General features: G+C 34.3%; 3 protein-coding genes and 1 long non-coding RNA gene across 9 annotated transcripts; 2 read left to right on the top strand and 2 right to left on the bottom strand.

The window, feature by feature from the left end:
• The first annotated feature begins 230 nt into the window (after nucleotides 1–230).
• LOC107065479 (uncharacterized) lies at nucleotides 231–14,514 on the top strand. Of its 4 annotated transcripts, none has more exons than XM_015319204.2 (7): nucleotides 231–1,062; nucleotides 3,817–3,960; nucleotides 4,093–4,254; nucleotides 4,448–4,624; nucleotides 5,696–5,956; nucleotides 10,275–10,582; nucleotides 11,514–14,514. In XM_015319204.2, exons 1-7 carry the CDS (start codon nucleotides 774–776, stop codon nucleotides 11,679–11,681), a joined length of 1,509 nt encoding a protein of 502 aa, XP_015174690.2. In that variant the 5' UTR covers nucleotides 231–773; the 3' UTR covers nucleotides 11,682–14,514. The 4 variants fall into 4 exon arrangements, with proteins under 4 accessions (XP_015174690.2, XP_015174689.2, XP_015174691.2 ...); XM_015319203.2 differs by having other exon boundaries at nucleotides 232–1,062; nucleotides 11,511–14,514; XM_015319205.2 differs by having other exon boundaries at nucleotides 233–1,062; nucleotides 5,696–5,839; nucleotides 11,511–14,514.
• LOC149030817 (uncharacterized) lies at nucleotides 1,069–3,844 on the bottom strand. 2 transcript variants are annotated; one of them, XR_016178290.1, is made up of 2 exons: nucleotides 2,046–3,844; nucleotides 1,069–1,441 (listed from the first exon to the last, which is right to left on the bottom strand). It is a non-coding gene; the product is annotated as an uncharacterized LOC149030817 (long non-coding RNA). The 2 variants fall into 2 exon arrangements; XR_016178289.1 differs by having other exon boundaries at nucleotides 3,389–3,833.
• A 130-nt stretch (nucleotides 14,515–14,644) lies between the features above and the next one.
• Nucleotides 14,645–16,679, top strand: LOC107065401 (uncharacterized). Of its 2 annotated transcripts, XM_015319054.2 has the most exons (3): nucleotides 14,645–15,548; nucleotides 15,623–16,182; nucleotides 16,279–16,679. In XM_015319054.2, exons 1-3 carry the CDS (start codon nucleotides 14,855–14,857, stop codon nucleotides 16,342–16,344), a joined length of 1,320 nt encoding a protein of 439 aa, XP_015174540.2. In that variant the 5' UTR covers nucleotides 14,645–14,854; the 3' UTR covers nucleotides 16,345–16,679. The 2 variants fall into 2 exon arrangements, with proteins under 2 accessions (XP_015174540.2, XP_089033643.1); XM_089177517.1 differs by having other exon boundaries at nucleotides 15,623–16,679.
• LOC107065477 (heat shock 70 kDa protein cognate 4) lies at nucleotides 16,460–20,154 on the bottom strand. Its single transcript, XM_015319201.2, has 4 exons — nucleotides 19,905–20,154; nucleotides 19,084–19,298; nucleotides 17,302–18,546; nucleotides 16,460–17,186 (listed from the first exon to the last, which is right to left on the bottom strand). The coding sequence occupies exons 2-4, from the start codon at nucleotides 19,286–19,288 to the stop codon at nucleotides 16,699–16,701; spliced, it is 1,938 nt and encodes a 645-aa protein (XP_015174687.1). The 5' UTR covers nucleotides 19,289–19,298; nucleotides 19,905–20,154; the 3' UTR covers nucleotides 16,460–16,698.
• Nucleotides 20,155–20,234: the final 80 nt, after the last annotated feature.

Genomic DNA, 20,234 nt, shown 5'->3' with positions numbered 1-20,234 from the left:
GGAACGAATGAACAAGCACCCCTGATCGCGATGCGAAGCAACAGAGAGCATTGAGCAGATCGCGCAGCTGCAGGCAACGGTCGGTCGGTCGGTCGGTCGGTCGGCGGACGGGAAGGAAGGCGCGTTTAGGTAAGGGAGGTAAGGGCCGTGTCGGTGGGGTTGCGATGTGGGAGGAGAACGAGACTACCAGTTTCGAGCAGTTTCTCTTCGGTCAGAGTATTACTCGCTGCTCCAGCAGCATGGTAACGCCTGCTACGTCCAGAATCGCGTTTTTATTTCAAAACTTTCATTCAAATATCTAATGTAAGATAAATATTTTTTCGAAATACGTGTATAAACGCGACTTAACAAAACTTACGGATAATAAGTGGAAAAAGAAAACATTGAAAGAAGAAGAAGAAGAAGAAGAGGAGGAATAGAAAAGGAGGAGGAGGAAGAGGAGGAGGAGGTAGGAGAAACAAGGATAATATAGTAACAGAATAAGAAGATATAGTTCGAGTGAAAATAAAGAATAAGGAAAAGAGGAAAAAAGGGAAAAAAGGGAAGGAAGGAAGGAAGATCAGGGAAAAAAAGTGAGCGAGCGCGCGGGCGCGCTCCCTCAGCCGACGACATAAGGTGCCGGTCTCGGGGTAGAGGGCGAGGGTGGCTCGTAGCAGAAGCAAGAAGCAGAGGAAGAGGAAGAGGAAGAAGTGGGGGAGGGGACGGGCGAAGGGAAAGGATGTCGATGCGCCAGCGGTGCTCGGTTTCGGGGGTTGACTCGCGCCGCGGGGGCGATGAGCGCACTTCCCTCCGCCCTGAGACTTCCAATCCGCTTCTCCTGCCGTTCCTGGCTCCTGCTGCTTGTCTGCAGCATCGTCTTCCTGATATCAAACCTGATTACCTTTACCACCGCCGATCATTTACAATCGAGGAATTTACATCCTCGAATCTATCGAAGGCAGGTGCAAGGTGATGGCGTGCAACGATCATCGAGCTACCTCGAAAACAATGTCGCTGTATACGAGGACGGCGAAACACTCGACGACCTGGACGACGATTATTTTGAGACGAATATTACAGCAGGTGAGCTTAACCATACCATTCACATATCCCTAAATGACCATTTCAATTCTATTCGTCAACCCCCCCAAATTATCCTCAATTTATCTTCAACGTTTTTTTTACATTTACTTTGAATCAAAGCAAGAGAGCCATTTTTACTGTTTGTTCTTTCGTTTCTTTTTTTTCATTCGCTTATTTCCTACTTTCTTGCCCCAAGCCGGAATCGATTATGTGCCAGCCAGGTAAACTCGTCTTATCAGCAAAGGTCATTCCTTTGCTCCGTTCCCTCCAATCTTCTTTGGTCTTTTTTTCCTTCTATCATTACTTTCAATACGATCATCAGTAGGTGTAGCAAAGTAGCACACTCGACCGCCATCGGCAATGACCTCGACAAGTTCGTCTAGAAAAAGAATAACTTTCCGTGGGCGTATTTTTTTTTATGGAGGGGGGAGCAGGGGGCAGAGGAAATTCGACACAAACGGAAATAGAATGTGATTTCTTTCACTTTGAAAGTTTACTCTTTTTATATTTAATCAAATTCGATAATAATGTCGGAAGATTGAGAAATTACAAAAGAGAAAATCCTTTTTTCTTTAATAACAATCATACCTTTCTTTACCTGTCTCCCCACCCCAGCATGTAAACAATTAAAAATTTAGGTTTTACGATGATTTCTTTTCCATAATTAAAACATAAACAAATAGAACGTAGAACGCGCATCGGATAATCGATAGGATCTTTGATATTAGATTTTTGATTTTATTTTACAGATGATTAATTCTCAAACAAACGACCAAAGCCACGTTATGTCATATTCTTCTTCTTCGATGAAACCTAATATCGATCGTTTGTTTTTTTTTACGTTGAAATTTTAATTAAAAAATATGACAGAGACCGAAACGATAGAAGTCTATCGGTATCCTTGCGATCGATAGAAGCCCATCCTATCTTTCGGACATTATTCTATTTCCACAAGAACAAAAAAGATAGAACAAGTGGTATACCTTAAGATTCTTCCATACCTCCTTTACGCTTGCTCTAGAAAAAGTGTGCTACTTCTTTAGAAAAAATTAATCCGGTATGCTTTAACCAATTTGCAAGAGGTTTTTGCAAAATTCAAAGTAATTGTAAACTACTTCAAATAATCCTCTTGATACCCTACACAAAAACACTCTGCCACCCTTTTCTTAAACATTTAATCAATTACTTTAGATAAATTTGATCAATAGATCAATCATGCATAAATATTTCAACCTATCACAAAATAAAAAAAAACAACTTAATTTTAACGGTTAGATAAAGTTAGGAAAATTTGTTTGCTAAAAATTAACCGTAAGTATGTCACACAAATTGCGTTGAATACATTTTCTACATAATATAAAATATATATTTTAAATAAATGGTAGGAAAATTGAAGTAGTTTCAAAGAAAAGAAAAAAAAGAAGAAAAGAAACGACGTTTTGCAGTGCGCAGTTTACACGTGGATTTGCGCTTGCGCTAGTTTCAGCACCAAGAAAGGAACGCGTCCTTCTTGATTTTCGCGCCAAGCACACCACCGGTATTGATTTTAATGGATGCTGCAAGCGCTCGAGTTCCGCGTGTGGAAGCGTGTAGAAGGATAGCAATTGCCTTTGATTCGACGCGTTCACCCTTCTAGATATTTCCTTTCTTTTCTAAACAATAGACTAAAACAACGATGTGAAAAAAGAACAACGTCACTTACAATTTTATTTCAACAGCTCCTTTATAAATTGATCACATTGAAACTGAAATACGTCAAGATTAAAAAAAGAAACACACAAATCATTAACGTATATATATATTTATGAAATGATCTATTAAATAGGCAAAAATATGAATTTACAATTGAAATTAATTCTAATTCTCGTTAATTTATCAAATGTCCTCGTTAAAACACTTACCGAATTAGTGACAATAAATTAATTGAAGCTAATTCATGAAATATTTATGATCTGCTGGGTCGCGTAAATGCGGGTTTGATCGAGAACCTTTAATTAGAAAGGGGTGCGTCCTATTAGCATAATATTACTCAATGGAAGTTTGCCAAAAGAGTTATCCGTTGTTGCACGGACAACAACTACTAATATACGTAATAACGAGGTATAGTTGTTAGAGATATGGCAAAACGATTGTAAGCGAGTTGGCTTGGTGCCCGCTTGAAAATATCCCTGAGAAGATCTTGCGGTTTGCCTTAATAACTCTCCGATTTATGTCCAATTAAGATCGGGGAAAGTACCACGAAATTCCTCAACAAATTCCTTCGACACTCTCGAATTAGGGTATATTGTTATTGAGAAGCCAGATGAGTCCAAGAACGGAAACTTACTTGGATCGAAAACTTTTGAATAGCCACTGGACAAGTTCCACATTGGTCGGTTTATACACGGACATATTCCACTAGCCGTTTAATCGTTTAGAATGTGTGCAGACCAACTCACGATCCTTGGCAAATGGCAAAGTTCAACGAAGGCTCTCTGCAAGATACACGTACATATGCGCATACGTACATAGACGAGCTGACACCAAAACCGAAATGCAGGAATATCTCGGTTCACCACCGAATGAAAATGGGTCTGCCGTAGAATTTATTATTAAAAGCTTCACAATTATTGTTCTATTAATTTAAAATATTCAAATAATGCGGTACTTCTTTTTTTCGATAATTTTTAATTATAATTTTCTAATTAAATTCCAAACTGATTACTTCTGTTAGGGTGTTATGATCAATATCTATTACCTTTATATCTTTTGCAGAAAAAGGTCAATACCTGGGCTCGCCGTGCGAACTTACGTGCAATCCAAACCTGCAGCATGTGTTCTGCGATTCCATCACTGGCCTGTGCGAGTGTGAAAAATTTTACCCCGTTCGTATTGGGCCTAGCAAAGGATGTGCCAAACGTGCGTGTGATTATTTTTTAAATTTTATCTTCTTTATACACCCTCTACTTCTTCAAACACATAACTTTTTAACAATTAATTATAATTTACTCATATATGCAAAATATTAATAATAAATTAACCATTCTTTAGCGAAAAGAATTGGAGAACAGTGCTTCTACCGTGCGACTTGCACTTTTGCCGATCAACACGCGACTTGCACACAGGTGCAGCACAATGCGGTGTGCGACTGTGAACAAGGCTATCACAGAGTCACCTTGTCCAGACCAACAAAGAAGATCTTCTGCGCCGAAGGTAATCAGTGCCAGCTTGCTGTCTAATTCTTCAAGCGAATAACGCAAAGTTTCCTTGTGTCATTTGGAAAATCATATCTACAATCGAATCTCAAATTTTGTTTATTTTTGATAGACGTGCGACGTTTATTCTTAAAAAAAAAAATGAATAAAACGCTTCTAAGATTTGTCATAAACGTTTATTCATTCGACAGATCTCATGTTGATAACTACAGACGTACCAACACTACTCTGCATAGCATCTGGCATAGCTGTATTCACGGGTATGATATGCTTCGTCCTGAAATTGTTCAGCCGTGCGAGATACTCAAGGCCACGACACTATGCTAACGCGAATCATCCACCACCCATGCTATTCTCTAGCGATACAGGTAAGTTAATTCAAATAAATTGCGAATTATAAGATCATTTTGCCATCGCTTGCCTAAAAGTAGCATGCCATTTCATATCGCTATATATCGTACATGCATCGTTATCACTATCATCGTTATCATCATCATCATCATCATCATCATCATCATCATTATCATCATTATCATCATTATCATCATCGTTATCATCATTGTCGTTGTCATTGTTGTCTAATAAGAAATGTCTTCAAAATTGATCCAAAATTCCGAAAAATGAGTTTTATTTATAATGAATCATTAACCGAACATCATTTACGTATCACAACTAGGTTCTTATGACGAGTATACTTACATATTCCATTAAAGCATCCACCTTAGCGTATAAGAAATCAATAAAAGCGACCTATATCGTATCACAAGCATGTTTATCGTACCGAAGTTCATCTATTCTCGTCTCACCTCATTACCTACATTGGATATCGAGCCAGAACATATGCGTAATAATAAAACACTAAAAATTAGGAACTCTACAAAAAAAAAGAACAAAATAAAAAAAAATAATCTCTTAACGAAATACAAACTGCGAAGGAATCATTTCTCATCGTTCATATTTACTCGAGGAGCCCAATTAACAAAAACAACAAAAACAAACAAATAAAAAAAAAAAGAAAAAGAAAATTTCGAGATCGTGTCTAAATTCGTCGAGGAAAACGAAGAAGGAAATTAATCCATTAGCTACGAACAGAGCGCCTTTAGACGCTCAACCCATAGTCACCGTCTCTCAACGAACAAAGTTATCTTCATTTGCTATCATCAATTTCCTAATAATGCACATTCATGATTTTTTTATTTTTATTTTTTTATCCATACGGTTATTTAGTCAGAATTTTTGTTGATTTAAGAAATAAAAACTCGTGCATCGTGTTGTACGCTAGTACGACCAATCACCGAAGATACAATCACTCCGTCGCCTGCCCACAGAGAGAGCAATTCGTATCTGAGAGCTTCGCAGCGAAAGGGTTGAAAAAAAAAAAACAAAAAAAAAGGAAATTCTTATCAGAATTTCTCTTTCTATTTCTCGACGGTCCTCAGGTATACCTCTGACGCTGCACGGTGGTCGGCCATCTTCGCGTTCGAGCCAAAGAAGCGGAGGCGGCGGATCTCTGAGCTGCGCGTTCACCAGGAGGCCTAGCAGCGGTGGTAGCCGCGGTCCTCTGGTACCGGCATCAAGAGCAGGTGCGGCACGAGCCGCCGCCATCTTGCTTATATCGTGTCACCTGCAGGCAACCAAGGGCGGGAACAAGCACCGACGTACCCTTAGTGACGTAGCTGAGGGATCGTCCGACGGCCTCGGTAGACGATCACGCTCTCTCTCTCTCTCTCTCTCTCTCTCTCTCTCTCTCTCTCTCTCTCTCTCTCTCTTTCTAACTCTATTTTTGTTTCTGTTTCTGTCGAACATTTCCAACCCTTTTCCATCATCCTTCTTCAAGTACTTCAATGAAAATATATTCTGAAACACCTGACGAAACTCGTTCAAAGCTTTTATACTCTAAATCAATCAATTGATTTGAAACAATATGAAATTCCTTGTTTTTTTTTTTATTATTAATTTATCAAATTTTACTGTTATGAACCAAAGTTAATTTCAAGAAAAAGAAAACAAAAAATAATTACAATTTTACTCGAACTTAATCGAAATATTATGCGTACGTGAATCGTTCATTTCATCAGATGTTTCCATAAGAAAAAAAAATAATATTCTTCTATTTCTAATATTCTAATTGTATTTCTATTTCTTTCGTTGTCTATACGTCAAATCGACTTTTATTATTTTATTTTTCTTAACCCCTTCCTCTTATCCTACTGTTTATCTCTATCTCTCTATCTCTCTTTCTCTCTTTCTCTTTGTCTTTAAACATGACTTGCTTCTCGAAATCGACGACGAAGATCCGACGCCGTTTTCGTAATGGCGTTGACAAAAATCTTCGTATCTCAACGAGTTTTTTCGCTCTGTATTGTCTCTTTATGTGTGCGTGTGTGTCGTAGAAAAGTCGCTGTCGTTTATCTACACAGTTGCATTTCCAACTCTTTCCTCAAGTTCAGGTCAGCCAAAAGTCAATCTCATGATTCTTAGATTTCTCAATTTGTGAATTAGTAACAATTGTTGACATATATACGTTTCTTGATTGTTCTTTGTTATCTTGTTTTATTTATCTTCTAAATAAGCTTTAGGAAAATCACGAGATGGACGATACTCTTATTCGTTTTTAAATTCAAAACATAAAACAGTTGTATAAGACTCATTTAATTTTGTTATAAGTCTAAAAAGCGACCGATTTAATGGTGTGTCTGTAATAATAGCCCTTTAATGAACAACAACAATTTCCAGTTTTCTATTCGTTATTTCTACGATGGACCATCGGTCGCAACGTTCTTCTATCTTTCAAAAAAAAAACCAAAAAAAATATATATGAAATAGAAACAGAAATAAACATAACCAAATATCTTTTCTACATAAGTCACACATAATGACTGCTTATTACGAAAATTATGATAGGACTGGAAGTTTAATAGATTATTGTTACGAGAAGATGAATGGATCACTCTTTAAAACGTGTTTACACGACAGCAAAATACAAACATAAACTACCAACCACAATAGTAAATATAAATAATAATAATAATTTTAAATTATAAAAAAATATAACACTAAACCCCTTACTTTTACACACACGATAAGAAAAGTGTGCTAAGTCACAATGTGTGCTTCGCGAGTGTGTTACGAGATAGCAAGATGGCAGCGGCCGATTTCGTTGCTCGTTAACGAACAAAAGTTTTCTGGTAAGACTTGTAGAAAGACGCGAAATCTTTACGCACTAGCTAGCTCGCTGCACACACACATAACGCATTTCAAATATTATATGTAATTACAAATCGCATGGAAAATCATTTCGCGGCCGGTTTCTCGGTATGATTTAGACAAAATCAAAACTATCTGCCTGTCATAAATTCTGCATACAATCATAAGCTTAGAATTTCTCGAATTTAGATTCAAAGTTCTTTAAAATGATCATAATTGTCTTTACAAGTCAATAAAAATATTACAAAATATAAACAAATCTAAAAAGAAACGATTTAAAAAATTCAAACCAAATGATCAACGATATAACACGTCTTGCACTGAGAAACCGGTTATCGAAGAAACAGTCGTATGCGACTTAATCTTTTTAGTGTAGTCGGCTTTTACTTAGCTTTTAACACATCTTTTACGTCTCGAACTAGCGAGATTATTATACGAATACAACTTCTTCGTAGTCGAAACACGAATCTCACTAAACTTTGCTTAAAAGTGTACAACATTTTTTTTCTCATGCTTGTATTTCATTTATTTTGCATTGCATCGCGCAATGAAGGTTACACGAATTTTTTCCTTTCTACCTCTTTTACCTGTGTATCTTTTCTTTACATATATTTTTTCCTATCCTTAGTCTCTCATTTTTAAACAATCTAGCAATAAATATTTAATTTTAATATTACATAAAAATAATAAGTTACCTAACAACAGTCAAAATACTTTTTTACTTTCTCAATTTAATATTACAAGTTTAAAGTTAGTCGTCTTATTAAATAACCAACAAAACAAATTTACACTATTTTCTTTTTTTATCTTACTTAAAAAAACATTTATTATCAATAGTGACATCATCTAGTTAAACTACTTTTTGAGGGGGAACGAAAAAAAGAAACCCTTATCAATAATATTTCTAATTCATCGATTATTATTTATTGAAGCAATTCTCGATGATCCCCGTTAAAAATCTGCTTTTCCTATATTTCGATGGACAAAGTTTGACGTTCGAAAATCGGAAATGTCGATGAAACTTTGTCGATTGAACATTGCTACCGCTTCATTTTCGTTTCCTATACATAATGTGGAACGAAGTGTTTGACTTTAAAGAGCTCTGTTTCTCTGTCTATTTGTTTTTCTGTCTGTCTGTTCCTCTCTCTCTCTCTCTCTCTCTCTCTCTCTCTCTTCTCTCTTTCTTTCTTCCTCCCATTCTTCACTCTCTCGCTCTTTCTCTTTCTCTTTCTCTCTCTCTCTCTCTTTCTCTCTCTATCTCTTGTATTATTTTCTGCTATGGTCTATCAGTTAATAATTCCTATATGCGCTTTACAAGAACAACGATGAACGAACGACGTATATGCGTTTTCAACTTTCGTTTCTCACAGACGTTGTTGCGTTCCGCTTTTCAAACAAAGTTTTCTCGCGTATGAAACTCAAGAGATGCTGTCAAGATGATTTTCTTCGTACGCGAATGACGAAAGAAAAATATTTGTCTATTTGTTCTTCTCGTCTTTTATAACGAGAATGATGATGTGCGTTTGTAAAGAAAAATATCATATTGGATTAAAATATTGGCGAATTAATTAATTACTCGAAAGTATCTTTTCTCTTTCGAGAATCACATACAAACGTTGATTATTAATTTAAAAATAAAGAATAATAATAATAATAATAATAATAATAATAGAAAACTCGAGTTAGAAATGATTGAGATCGTTAAGATTATACTTGGATAAAATTTCATGAAACTTAGAAAACTTAAACTATTAATAGATTTATATATATGAAATCAATATTCTCCGCATAGTACTCGAATACGAAATATAAACGATGTGTGCTTCCGCTTTGGCCTTTTGCCTGTTTGCTCGGCAAATGAAAAAAAAACATTTCATTTTCCCCACCACTTGTGTTCCACTTTTCATTTACACGATATTTCTACACCAACATATTTCTATTCCGTCTATCCGAGTTACCATGCGAAACGATGGTCCGACCGGGTCCATACACATACTGACAAAAAAAAAATAAATATGCATAATAATAATTCTCAGCACTCCTCGCAATCGTATAATAAGCTTGACTGTACGACAATGATGGCTTACGGGCGACATTTACTTTCGCTTTATCTCTTACAGAAATATATCTTACCTTAGAATCACGCATCATCTATAGAAATATGTGTTACATACAGGATATTCTGTAATTGATGATAGAAACGAGTAAGGAATGATTCTACGTGAAAAATTAACATAAGTCGAAAATTAACAATAAATGGAATATAATCTGTTCGTATAAGGCTTTGTTTTGAAGATAAATAAGTTTGAAAATTTGTCGAATACACGTACACTTGGTTCAATTTCAATTCGAATGACTTTTACAATTTTATTTTCGAATATTTCGAAGATCACTTCTATGCTTCTCACTACGTTTGCAAACATTGTCAATATACTGCTATCTCTTGTATCGGTCTATTCTTATGCTTATTGAACAAAACTTTTAATTTACAGGGTTGTTAGTTTCAGTCAAGTGCATTAGTATTCGACAAATTTGAACAGATGTGATTAAATATATTTTCGACTTATTGTTAGTTTCATTCACGTAGAATCATTCCTTGCTCGTTTGTATTACTAATTACGGAACACCCTATATATAAATACATATCAAACTCGTAACATTAGAGAAAAAATCGGATACGCTAGAATCCACATGTTTTTCTTTCTTTTTTTCGGCTGCTAGGAGTCATAGAAGAAATTTCTTAGATAAAACTCTGACACGGCTTTTAATGTTTACGATTCTCAAACTGACTTTAGGTCCTCTTTTTGACAGGTTCTCGTCGACCTAGCTTAGCATCAGTTCACAGTTCGACATCCTCGGCCCGTAGTTACAGTGCACGTAGATTGGAAAAAGAACGTAATGAAAAGGAACAAAGACAGGCTCTCCAAGAGTTAAGGTTACAAAAACAACGGGAACAGCAACAACAGCAACAACAACAACAACAACAACAACAACAACCACAGCATCAACAACAACAACAACAGCAACAAGTAGCCCCAACACCCAGTCCTAGGACTCCGCATTCTACTGACGAACTTTTACCATCTGTCGAAGAGGGTAAAGAAGTATTTTACAACGAGGTACGTAAATATTTCACAAAATAACTTTCATTAATCGTAACACATTCGCTATCGACTTTATTATCAAGTAATACATAAAATAACTTGAAATATAAAACATATTACTGAATGAAAAGAAAAAAAAACAAAATATTTTACGAATTTAACGAATTTAATTTAAAAAAAATAATAATAACAATATATATATATTTATCAATCAAACCGTAAATCAAACCTTAATTGAACAAACAAATGATCCAATGAAAAATGTAATATTTAGTAACGAAGAACATCGTTATAAAATAAATAAATAAAAAAAAATATGTGTGCATATCACACAAGTTAGAAGTGAAACCTTTAAATAAACAAGTTTCGAGGATAATTTATTACATAATATTATTTTAATATTATTTGTACTTTTAATTTGTAATTATTTATTTAATTATTAATTTAATTATAAAAATGCTCGCCTGTTCGTATGCAACCCTCCAAACACACTTTGAAAATGTTGTTTGCGAGCACCATCTACTGGGACGAAATTTTTTTGCAATCAAAACTGTTTATACACGTATGTATGACGGGTTGCCTATCTTTCGGGCAGAAAAAATATTCCGTCTCGACAGATAGCGCTCGCAAGCAACATTTTCAAAGAGTGTCTGGAGGGTTGTATTCATACAGGCGCGAATTTTTATAATAATTACAAAGAAAGTAAATAATAAAACACTTTAAAAAATGTTTGCAAATCAAATATTTTTATAAATAATGATGATTTATAAATAATATGTTTGTCTCTTTTTCTCTTCTTACGTAGTATTTTGAGGCCATCTCTTTCCCTCACTACATCCCGGTTTCGTTTTACCATTTTTTCAAATCACACTCATTCTAAAGAAGTTTTCACTTCAAAAAGGATATAAAAAGTGAACAAAATTATTAATAAATTAAATCGTAGCAGGTACCGACAACATCGGAGTCACCGGAAACGATGAAGAAGACGTTATCGACGACTACCGCAGTGGTCAACAGCAGAAAAATCGACGTCCCATCTGCCACAACCCCGACAACATCTATCTTTGATTCGAATGTGGCACCACGAGCCTCCGTAGACATTTTTCAAGTTTAGATCGTGATTGTGAGTCCTCGTCATCCGTGATTCTCTTCGTATGATCAAACGAATACCCATTTTTCCGATCTAATTAGAAAATTTCATTATGAAACAAAAAATTGCGATTTAATTTCAAAGAAAAAGAAACAAACAAGAAATAATAATAATAAATAATAATAATAATTATTATAATTATAATAATAAAAAGAACAATGTTCGTCGAGCTTTGTCTACGACCGCTCGGCTTATTAAAATAATGCTTAAACAATAACGTGAAACGGCCGTCTCCATAAAATGGGATTTTGTGGTAAAAGAAGCATACCGATAAGACAAGTTCAAGTAGCTAGCGTTCTATTCCGAATTAATAAAAAAAAAGAAGAAGAAGATGATGATAATATTCTTATCAAAATTGGAGTCTTTTAAATGAACGCGATTGATACGATTTGTCGTTTTTGCATCGGTATTTATATATCTTTTTCTTTCTATATTGTTTTTATTCGGTATTAACGATATATGATAATTATAATTATCCAAGAGAAACAGTGTTTTCAAGAAAACAATTAACTGATCAGATTACATATCCATAAAGTCTATGAAAAAAGAAAAGTAATAATTTTTATGGAATCGTTGCATGATTGATTATCGAACGACCTCATGAGTTCTTTGGTAACCTATACGAAACAAGAGATGTATATATATATATATATATAGATATACATATATTATATCTTTTATATGTTACATATACATGTTTTCGCATACTACATGTATATGTTTCATATATCACACACACACACACATAATATGTTATATATATTATATATAAAATATATATATTTATATATTTATTTATATTGTATTGATAACATATTTACAAATATTCGAAAATAGTATATCTATATACGATATATCAACTTGTTCCGTATGGATAAATCGTGATAACATTCACCAATTAAAGAACAGTAAATCGTATCAGTTAAAACGCTTCAGCTTTACGTCGATAATTTAAAAGACATATCAAATGAAAAATAACATTTGATTGACGAACAGTAACAAAGGAAAAATATCTACAAGTTTAATATCATTTTATGTAATCTTATAAAATCTTTCATTGACGAATAGAATATTAAACAAGGCATTTATTTATTCTTTTTTCCAAAAAAAAGAAAAAATAAAAAGAATCGATATCAAACTCATCACCAAAAAGCACTCTCTTTTAGATATTTCATTATTTGAAAATGATTGGATAATAATTCGTCATCCATATTAGAATAATCAATGCAATATGATTAATTAATAATTAAGAATAATTATATAATGAAAAAGGGATAGTTTAATCCATTGGTTAAATCTTACGATATTATTCACCTTATATTGAAACGATTGTTAGTACTAAAATATTCGATAACGAAAATATTGAATAACGTTCGTTGATCTTTCGTTTCACTTTCGTAAGTTTATTTTGAAATATTTATTATTCGTCGAGAGAAACGTTAACGTTCATCTAGGGAATCGATTCAATAAAAAAAAAAAAAAAGAAAGAAGGAAAATTGAAATAAAGGTCTCCTTTTACATTAATTTATATGTCAACTGATGATACACAAGGAAAATCTTTTAATTATCAAAAGTCACGCAAATTACTCGCAATCGTATACGATCGTTCTACCAATTTGTCATATTTCTCTATCTCTTTTTCTATTTATCTATCTATCTATCTATCTCTTCCTTTCTATTCTTTTTTTTTCTTTCTTCCTTTTCTTGTTTTTTTTTTTTATCGACCATATTGCTAATTATTTATTTAAACAAAATATATCCTTCTCTACAGAGCGTCATTTTTCCAATCGTGATAGTTTTTCGTTTCCTCACAACCAACGACCACTACTACCGTCGTCGTTTCGAATAAATCAGTCTGAACATCGTCGGCAATGTAAAACGCGATTCTATATTCATACTTTGAGATCTTTTATTTTTTTTAAATTACAAAAAAAAAGGAAGAGAAGTTATACTATTACTACTATTATTATTACTACTACTATTACTACTACTACTAATACACGTAGAACCAAATAAAATTATATTTCGCGAAAAAAAATCAACCAACTCGGGGTCGTCGCAAAGTGTTAAATCGACGCGTTCCGTGTTCGAATAATTTCACGCTGCCTTTTCCCTATAAGAGTAAACAAACTAACAAAAAAGATTTACAAGAAAAAAAAACAGAGAAGAGCGATATATATTATACATAAAAAAAAAAAATATATACATATATATATATACACAAAATCGAAGAGAAATCCTTCGCGAAAAATTCTTAGATCGCGATTCAAAAAAAACTTCGATCGCTAAAGCCAATCGAATCTTCATGTATAATCCATCATTAAAAAAAGAAAAAGCAGGCAAAAAAAATTAAGAAAATAAAAAAAAAACAAAGCAAGAAAAAAAGAAGCAACAGGCACACAAATGTTATGCATTATACTTAGGCGTGTTTTGGCAAACGATCGCACTTATAAAAGCAAAGAATTATTAAAAAGGGTTGACAAAAGAGGGAAAGGAGAAAAGAAATAATACCAAAATATATTATCCGACAGATATAAGCCGATTTATCGCGAGCGCTGCTAATTATTTATTAATGGGGAAAAAAAAGAAAAAAAAATTATTAAGCGAGATAAAAAGAGAAATAAGAATATATTTCAAGCCCGCATATCTCCAAAAGTACTTTAACTCGACTTGCCGCATGATTTGTAAAGGTCGATGTACAACCAACACGTTATCGTTTTATCTGATTTTAAATGTTTACTATATAATAAAAATTGTAATATAGTCGTTGGGCAAATAAAGCTCGTTTTTTCCAATATACATATATATATATATATATATATATATATATATATATATATATATATATATATATATATATTATGTAGATATGTATAAAGAATGAACGATGCATGTTCTTCTTTCGTGCGTGGAAATACAACCACGCAGGAGTAAGATTTTTAATTTCCTTAAAAGGACACCATGAAATTTTAACAGCTAACTTTATCGCTGTCTTATAAATTTAACACAAGATTATTAATGCAGGACTTTTATGTTCTTGATTTTGAGAATGTCAACCTCAAAAGTGTTCCAGCATTCTTGAAAAAATGAACGTACCATTCAACTGATCTCGTACTGTCTCGAATATTCGACACAACATGGAAGACGAAACGAACGTTCAAATAGAACAAAGATCAACACTGACGACAGAAAAAACTTTACGCATTATAACTTATGTCTCTTGGTTTTTGGGAGTTGGTGTAGCCCGTCCGAAAATATTACCAAAGTTCGTAACAATAATCGTTCGCGTTCTCAACTTTGGAGTTTGCACAGTGATCGTCGCTTATGGAGCCATTGACTTTTTTACATTTGGTACTATTTTCAAAAGTGATATTTATAAGATCATGTATTATATGAACAAAGTCGTCTGTTACGTTTCATCATATTATTACGTTTTTCACGGTATCAAACATTACGACAAGTGGCCTTTACTGATGGACAAGATAGAACAATTAAATGAAAAGATCACACGAGAGGTGTCGATAAATGAACGATCGATTAAGACCATTCAAATTCTGGCCGTCATATTGACATTTATTTTAGGACCAGTGTCACTATTGATGCATGCTCTCTATTATTATTTTACTGCACCAGAAGAAATATTCGCTTCGGATCTTCTTTTATATTATACAATAGCTCAATCCGCAATCAACAGTTTCGTTTTTGATACGGTAGTCTACGTGATTTGTAATAGATTCAGAAAGATCAATAAAATGATCGAGCGACTAGACAACAAATTGGTTGCATCTTTAATCGCATTCAAAATTCGACGTATAAGGGAATTACACAGTGGTAAATAAGATTGTAGTAAAAAATTAGAGTTCCTCTATCGTTAATATTTTAATTTTAGAATTTCAATTTCATAGGTGTTTGCGAGTTGGTGGTTCTTGTTAATGATATACATGGTGTCCAACTTCTTCTTTGTTCAGCCAATTCGTTCACGATGGTCGTTGCTACGCTCTTCCGAATTTACATGGGTGTTGTTGAGCATAATTATGCGTTCATGCTGATCAACAACATCATTTGGATAATTTACGCAGGACAGTTTGGGCTTATGTGCTGGGTCTGCACACTGACCAATCAAGAATTCAAGAAAACTGGTATATTGATACATTCTGTTATTCCTAATCATGAAAAGACAAATCGTGATAAACCGTTATCCGTTCTGGCTATTTACAACGAGCACGATTATTCCTTACAATTGAACCAACAATATCAACAACACCAAGAAGATCGCCGACGAATTTCGCTCGACATTAGTAGATTTGGTTTGAACTACTTCAGCATGGAAAATATATTACGGGCAAATATCGAGCGTGATTGTGTCAGAAACGAGATTAACGATTTCTCGAATCAACTTCAACAACAACCGATTTCCTTTACCGCCTGTGATTTTTTCGAAATGAACAACGCTCTTTTGACTGGTGTAAGTCCACTGGATTCGATCAATCCAAATAAATTATTCAAATATTTCATTATTACGTTCTTCGACCAAGAAATAACATTTAATTCGCATTTTCAGTTCGTAGGTGTTATTACAACTTACTTAATTATCCTCGTTCAATTCTACCGACCTGAAAACGTCTAAATAAGTTCAAACGAGAGTCAACGGTAAGAACTAATGCGACGATAAATAACGTTCGAACAACATTAATCCTAATACATTAGAAGTAAGTAATAATCAGATAAATCTCGATTACAAGTCTAATTATTCAAAATAAATATTTATTGAGGATCCAAATATATTCCCAAGCATTATCAGAATAAGAACATATACAGCGGCGGTCATATTCAATCTATAAGACAGAACAACATAGTGTATATTCACACAAATAATGTATGCACGACCTATTATAAAATTTAGTTCATCTCAAAAACAATCAAGAAGAAATAAATAAATTATAAAAGACATAGTAAAAAGAATGCTCGATTAAGATGATTTTTAATCAACTTCTTCAATGGTGGGTCCACCAGCACCGCCAGTGCCGGCACCACCACCACCAGGTTTGTTAGGAAAACCACCAGCAGCGCCACCACCAGCACCCTGATACAATTTAGTAACTATGGGATTGCAAACAGACTCCAACTCCTTTTGCTTGTCCGAAAATTCCTCCTTCTCTGCTAATTGGTTACTATCCAACCAAGAAATGACCTCGTTGCATTTGTTAAGAACCTTCTGCTTGTCTGACTCATCTATCTTATCCTTAATATTCTCATCCTCCATCGTACTTTTCATGTTGAAGCAATAAGATTCCAGAGCATTCTTAGCGCTAATTCTATCTCGTTGTTGTTCATCTTCATTTCGATATCTTTCAGCCTCGTTCACCATCCTTTCGATATCTTCCTTTGATAAGCGACCCTTGTCATTCGTAATTGTAATCTTATTTTCCTTTCCGGTTGATTTTTCGATCGCAGAGACGTTCAAAATACCTAAAAAATTAAATTTAAATCATATATTAACATAAGTAATAGAGAATGTGTAAAGTGGATAACGATTTTTATTAATTGTTTACTTGATTTTTATAACCATTTAAGAAAAATTTACCATTGGCATCAATGTCGAAGGTAACTTCAATCTGCGGGACACCTCTCGGTGCAGGGGGAATTCCCGTGAGTTCGAACTTTCCTAAAATATTATTGTCTTTCGTCATAGCTCTCTCTCCTTCGTAAACTTGGATAAGTACACCCGGTTGATTGTCTGAATAAGTGGTGAACGTTTGAGTTTGTTTGGTAGGTATCGTAGTGTTTCTCTTAATCAAAGTTGTCATAACACCACCAGCAGTCTCGATACCAAGGGACAACGGTGTAACATCGAGTAGCAATAAATCTTGAACCTCCTCTGATTTATCGCCATGCAAAATAGCAGCTTGTACAGCGGCACCATATGCCACAGCCTCGTCAGGATTAATAGACTTGTTCAATTCCTTGCCATTAAAGAAATCTTGCAGAAGTTTTTGAATCTTTGGTATTCTAGTAGATCCGCCAACCAAAACGATGCTATGCACCTGCGACTTATCCATTTTCGCGTCCCTTAAAGCCTTTTCCACCGGTTCGAGAGTGCTCCTGAAGAGATCGGCGCATAATTCCTCGAACCTAGCTCGAGTAATAGACGTATAAAAATCAATACCCTCAAACAATGAATCGATTTCAATGCTAGCCTGTGTAGATGAGCTAAGCGTTCTCTTTGCTCTCTCACAAGCCGTTCTCAAACGTCTAACAGCTCTCTTATTAGTACTCAAATCCTTCTTGTATTTTCGTTTAAATTCCTGAACAAAGTGATTGACCATACGATTGTCAAAGTCCTCGCCACCGAGATGAGTATCACCAGCCGTCGATTTCACCTCAAAGATACCATCCTCGATCGTCAAAATGGAAACATCGAAAGTACCACCGCCAAGATCGAAGATCAATACGTTCTTCTCGCCTGATGTCTTCTTGTCAAGACCATAAGCTATTGCTGCAGCAGTTGGCTCATTAATGATACGTAAAACGTTTAAGCCAGCTATTGCACCGGCATCCTTCGTTGCCTGCCGCTGAGAATCGTTGAAGTATGCAGGAACTGTGATAACTGCATTAGTAACAGTCCGTCCAAGATAGGCCTCTGCAGTTTCCTTCATCTTTGTCAAAACCATCGAGGACACTTCTTCCGGAAAGAAAGTTTTCACTTCGCCCTTGTATGAAACTTGAATCTTTGGTTTTCCTCCGTCACTCACCACAGTAAATGGCCAATGCTTCATGTCGCTTTGTACCGTTGCATCATCGAAACGACGACCGATTAACCGTTTTGCATCTTAACAAATAATAATTCAAAATAATTCAATGTTATTCCAAATAAGGTAAATTCATAGCTTTCAATGACACATTTTTCTCGATCGTGTATGCATTTAAAACTCACGCAGTACATAAATATGTTGACAAGTCTACACGTTAATCACCGAGCCGATAATTACGATCTTTTCTACAAGTCATAATATATGTTACTATATTGTACGACGCGAAAAGAATGAATGTCACGTTAACCTTGAGTCAGCACACACGCGTAACAAAAAACATAGTATGTTATATTTACGCTATTTTACGAGGTCATTAAATCAAATGTGGGATAAATAAAGAAAATCTATACGGTTACGTGATCATCGTAATTAAGTTGATTCAGTTTACATTTACATTGAAGTATCTACACAATAACAACTTTTAATCAATATATAAAATCACATGAAATTTTCTAAACGTGAGAAAAGCAATGTTTGTTAGTCCGTAGTCGAGAAATTTCTAACAAATTGAAGATTATAAAAATACGATTATTCAAAATTATACAAATACATACCGAAAATGGTGTTACTTGGATTCATGGCAACCTGATTTTTCGCCGCATCTCCAATCAATCGTTCGGTATCGGTGAAAGCCACATAACTTGGTGTAGTCCGATTTCCTTGATCATTGGCAATAATTTCAACTTTTCCATGTTGAAAAACACCTACGCAGGAATACGTAGTGCCCAAGTCGATTCCAATTGCCGGAACTTTTGACATGATTCACACTCTGTTGAAAAACATGAAAATATATTACATCGTATCGTTCTCATATATTATCGCAGATAGTTTAAGAATAACCTACTCTTCCACAGCTAAACTCTTTTACTGATTTACTTAGGCTATGTTGCAAGCACAACTTGATTCGAAGTTTCTCGAATCTTGTTCCACTTTACGACACAACCGAAAATAACATGCACTTTCGATTTAGATATGATTGTATAATGTTTCATCTTTTTTTTTTTTTTTAGTTGTTGTCTGGTGTTTTTTTCTTTTTTTTTTCAATAAGACCAGCGATCGAATCAAATTTTATCTTAAATTTTATCTTGTTTTCTTTCCAGGATATATCCTAGAATATCGCATAAAATAAAATTTAAAAAATAATCTCGAGAACAAATAGATTTAATCGATCTCTGTAAAGATTATTTCATTATAAGACTCTTACTGAATGTAAATGGAAGATCATATTAAATTTCATTTTATTTATAACGCGCGTGAAAGGGTTTATGATAAAAAATCAAACCAATAAAAATGTCAAAACTTTTTCGGAACTTTAAACATTTGAAGAAAGAAAAGAAATAAAAAAACAGGACACAAATAAAATGCATAGACTTACATTTCGTGCTCCTTATTTGGTAACAGAAACAATAATTCGTAATTCGGTTGCGAATACGCAGAAAACGTTTGTCACTTGTGACTACAACAACACTTCTGCAACTTTCTCGTAGGAAGGAGTTTTAATAGACCGAATCGCCCGCTTCGAGAAGTTTCTTTGACTGGCCAATCACAATGTCTATTTCAAACGTCGCAACTCGTCATTGGTAGGGAAGGTTTCTTCAAAGCATGGAGGGGGAGAAGCTAGAGACATTTATATATATATATATATATATGTGTGTTAGGTCATAATTGCATTTGCATTTGAAGACGAGAGAAGAGACGAAAGAAT

The sequence above is a fragment of the Polistes dominula genome, unplaced genomic scaffold, assembly GCF_049000335.1.
Source record: "Polistes dominula isolate Pdom_NZ unplaced genomic scaffold, Pdom_raw_medaka contig_24, whole genome shotgun sequence".
Taxonomy (NCBI): Eukaryota; Metazoa; Arthropoda; class Insecta; order Hymenoptera; family Vespidae; genus Polistes; species Polistes dominula.
This window is presented reverse-complemented; position numbering and strand designations above follow the sequence as displayed.

What these genes read in the sequence shown, in the direction of transcription:
- LOC107065479 (XM_015319203.2), top strand. Translation starts at nt 774, where the DNA reads ATGAGCGCACTTCCCTCCGCCCTGAGACTTCCAATCCGCTTCTCCTGC. An exon ending in TAGCAAAGGATGTGCCAAAC is followed by an intron (nt 3,961 to 4,092) that starts GTGCGTGTGATT and finishes ACCATTCTTTAG; the next exon opens with CGAAAAGAATTGGAGAACAG. An exon ending in GCTATTCTCTAGCGATACAG is followed by an intron (nt 4,625 to 5,695) that starts GTAAGTTAATTC and finishes GACGGTCCTCAG; the next exon opens with GTATACCTCTGACGCTGCAC.
- LOC107065477 (XM_015319201.2), bottom strand. Translation starts at nt 19,288, where the DNA reads ATGTCAAAAGTTCCGGCAATTGGAATCGACTTGGGCACTACGTATTCC. An exon ending in TCCAAGTAACACCATTTTCG is followed by an intron (nt 18,547 to 19,083) that starts GTATGTATTTGT and finishes TTATTTGTTAAG; the next exon opens with ATGCAAAACGGTTAATCGGT. An exon ending in CTTCGACATTGATGCCAATG is followed by an intron (nt 17,187 to 17,301) that starts GTAAATTTTTCT and finishes TTAATTTTTTAG; the next exon opens with GTATTTTGAACGTCTCTGCG.
- LOC107065401 (XM_089177517.1), top strand. Translation starts at nt 14,855, where the DNA reads ATGGAAGACGAAACGAACGTTCAAATAGAACAAAGATCAACACTGACG. An exon ending in TATAAGGGAATTACACAGTG is followed by an intron (nt 15,549 to 15,622) that starts GTAAATAAGATT and finishes TCAATTTCATAG; the next exon opens with GTGTTTGCGAGTTGGTGGTT.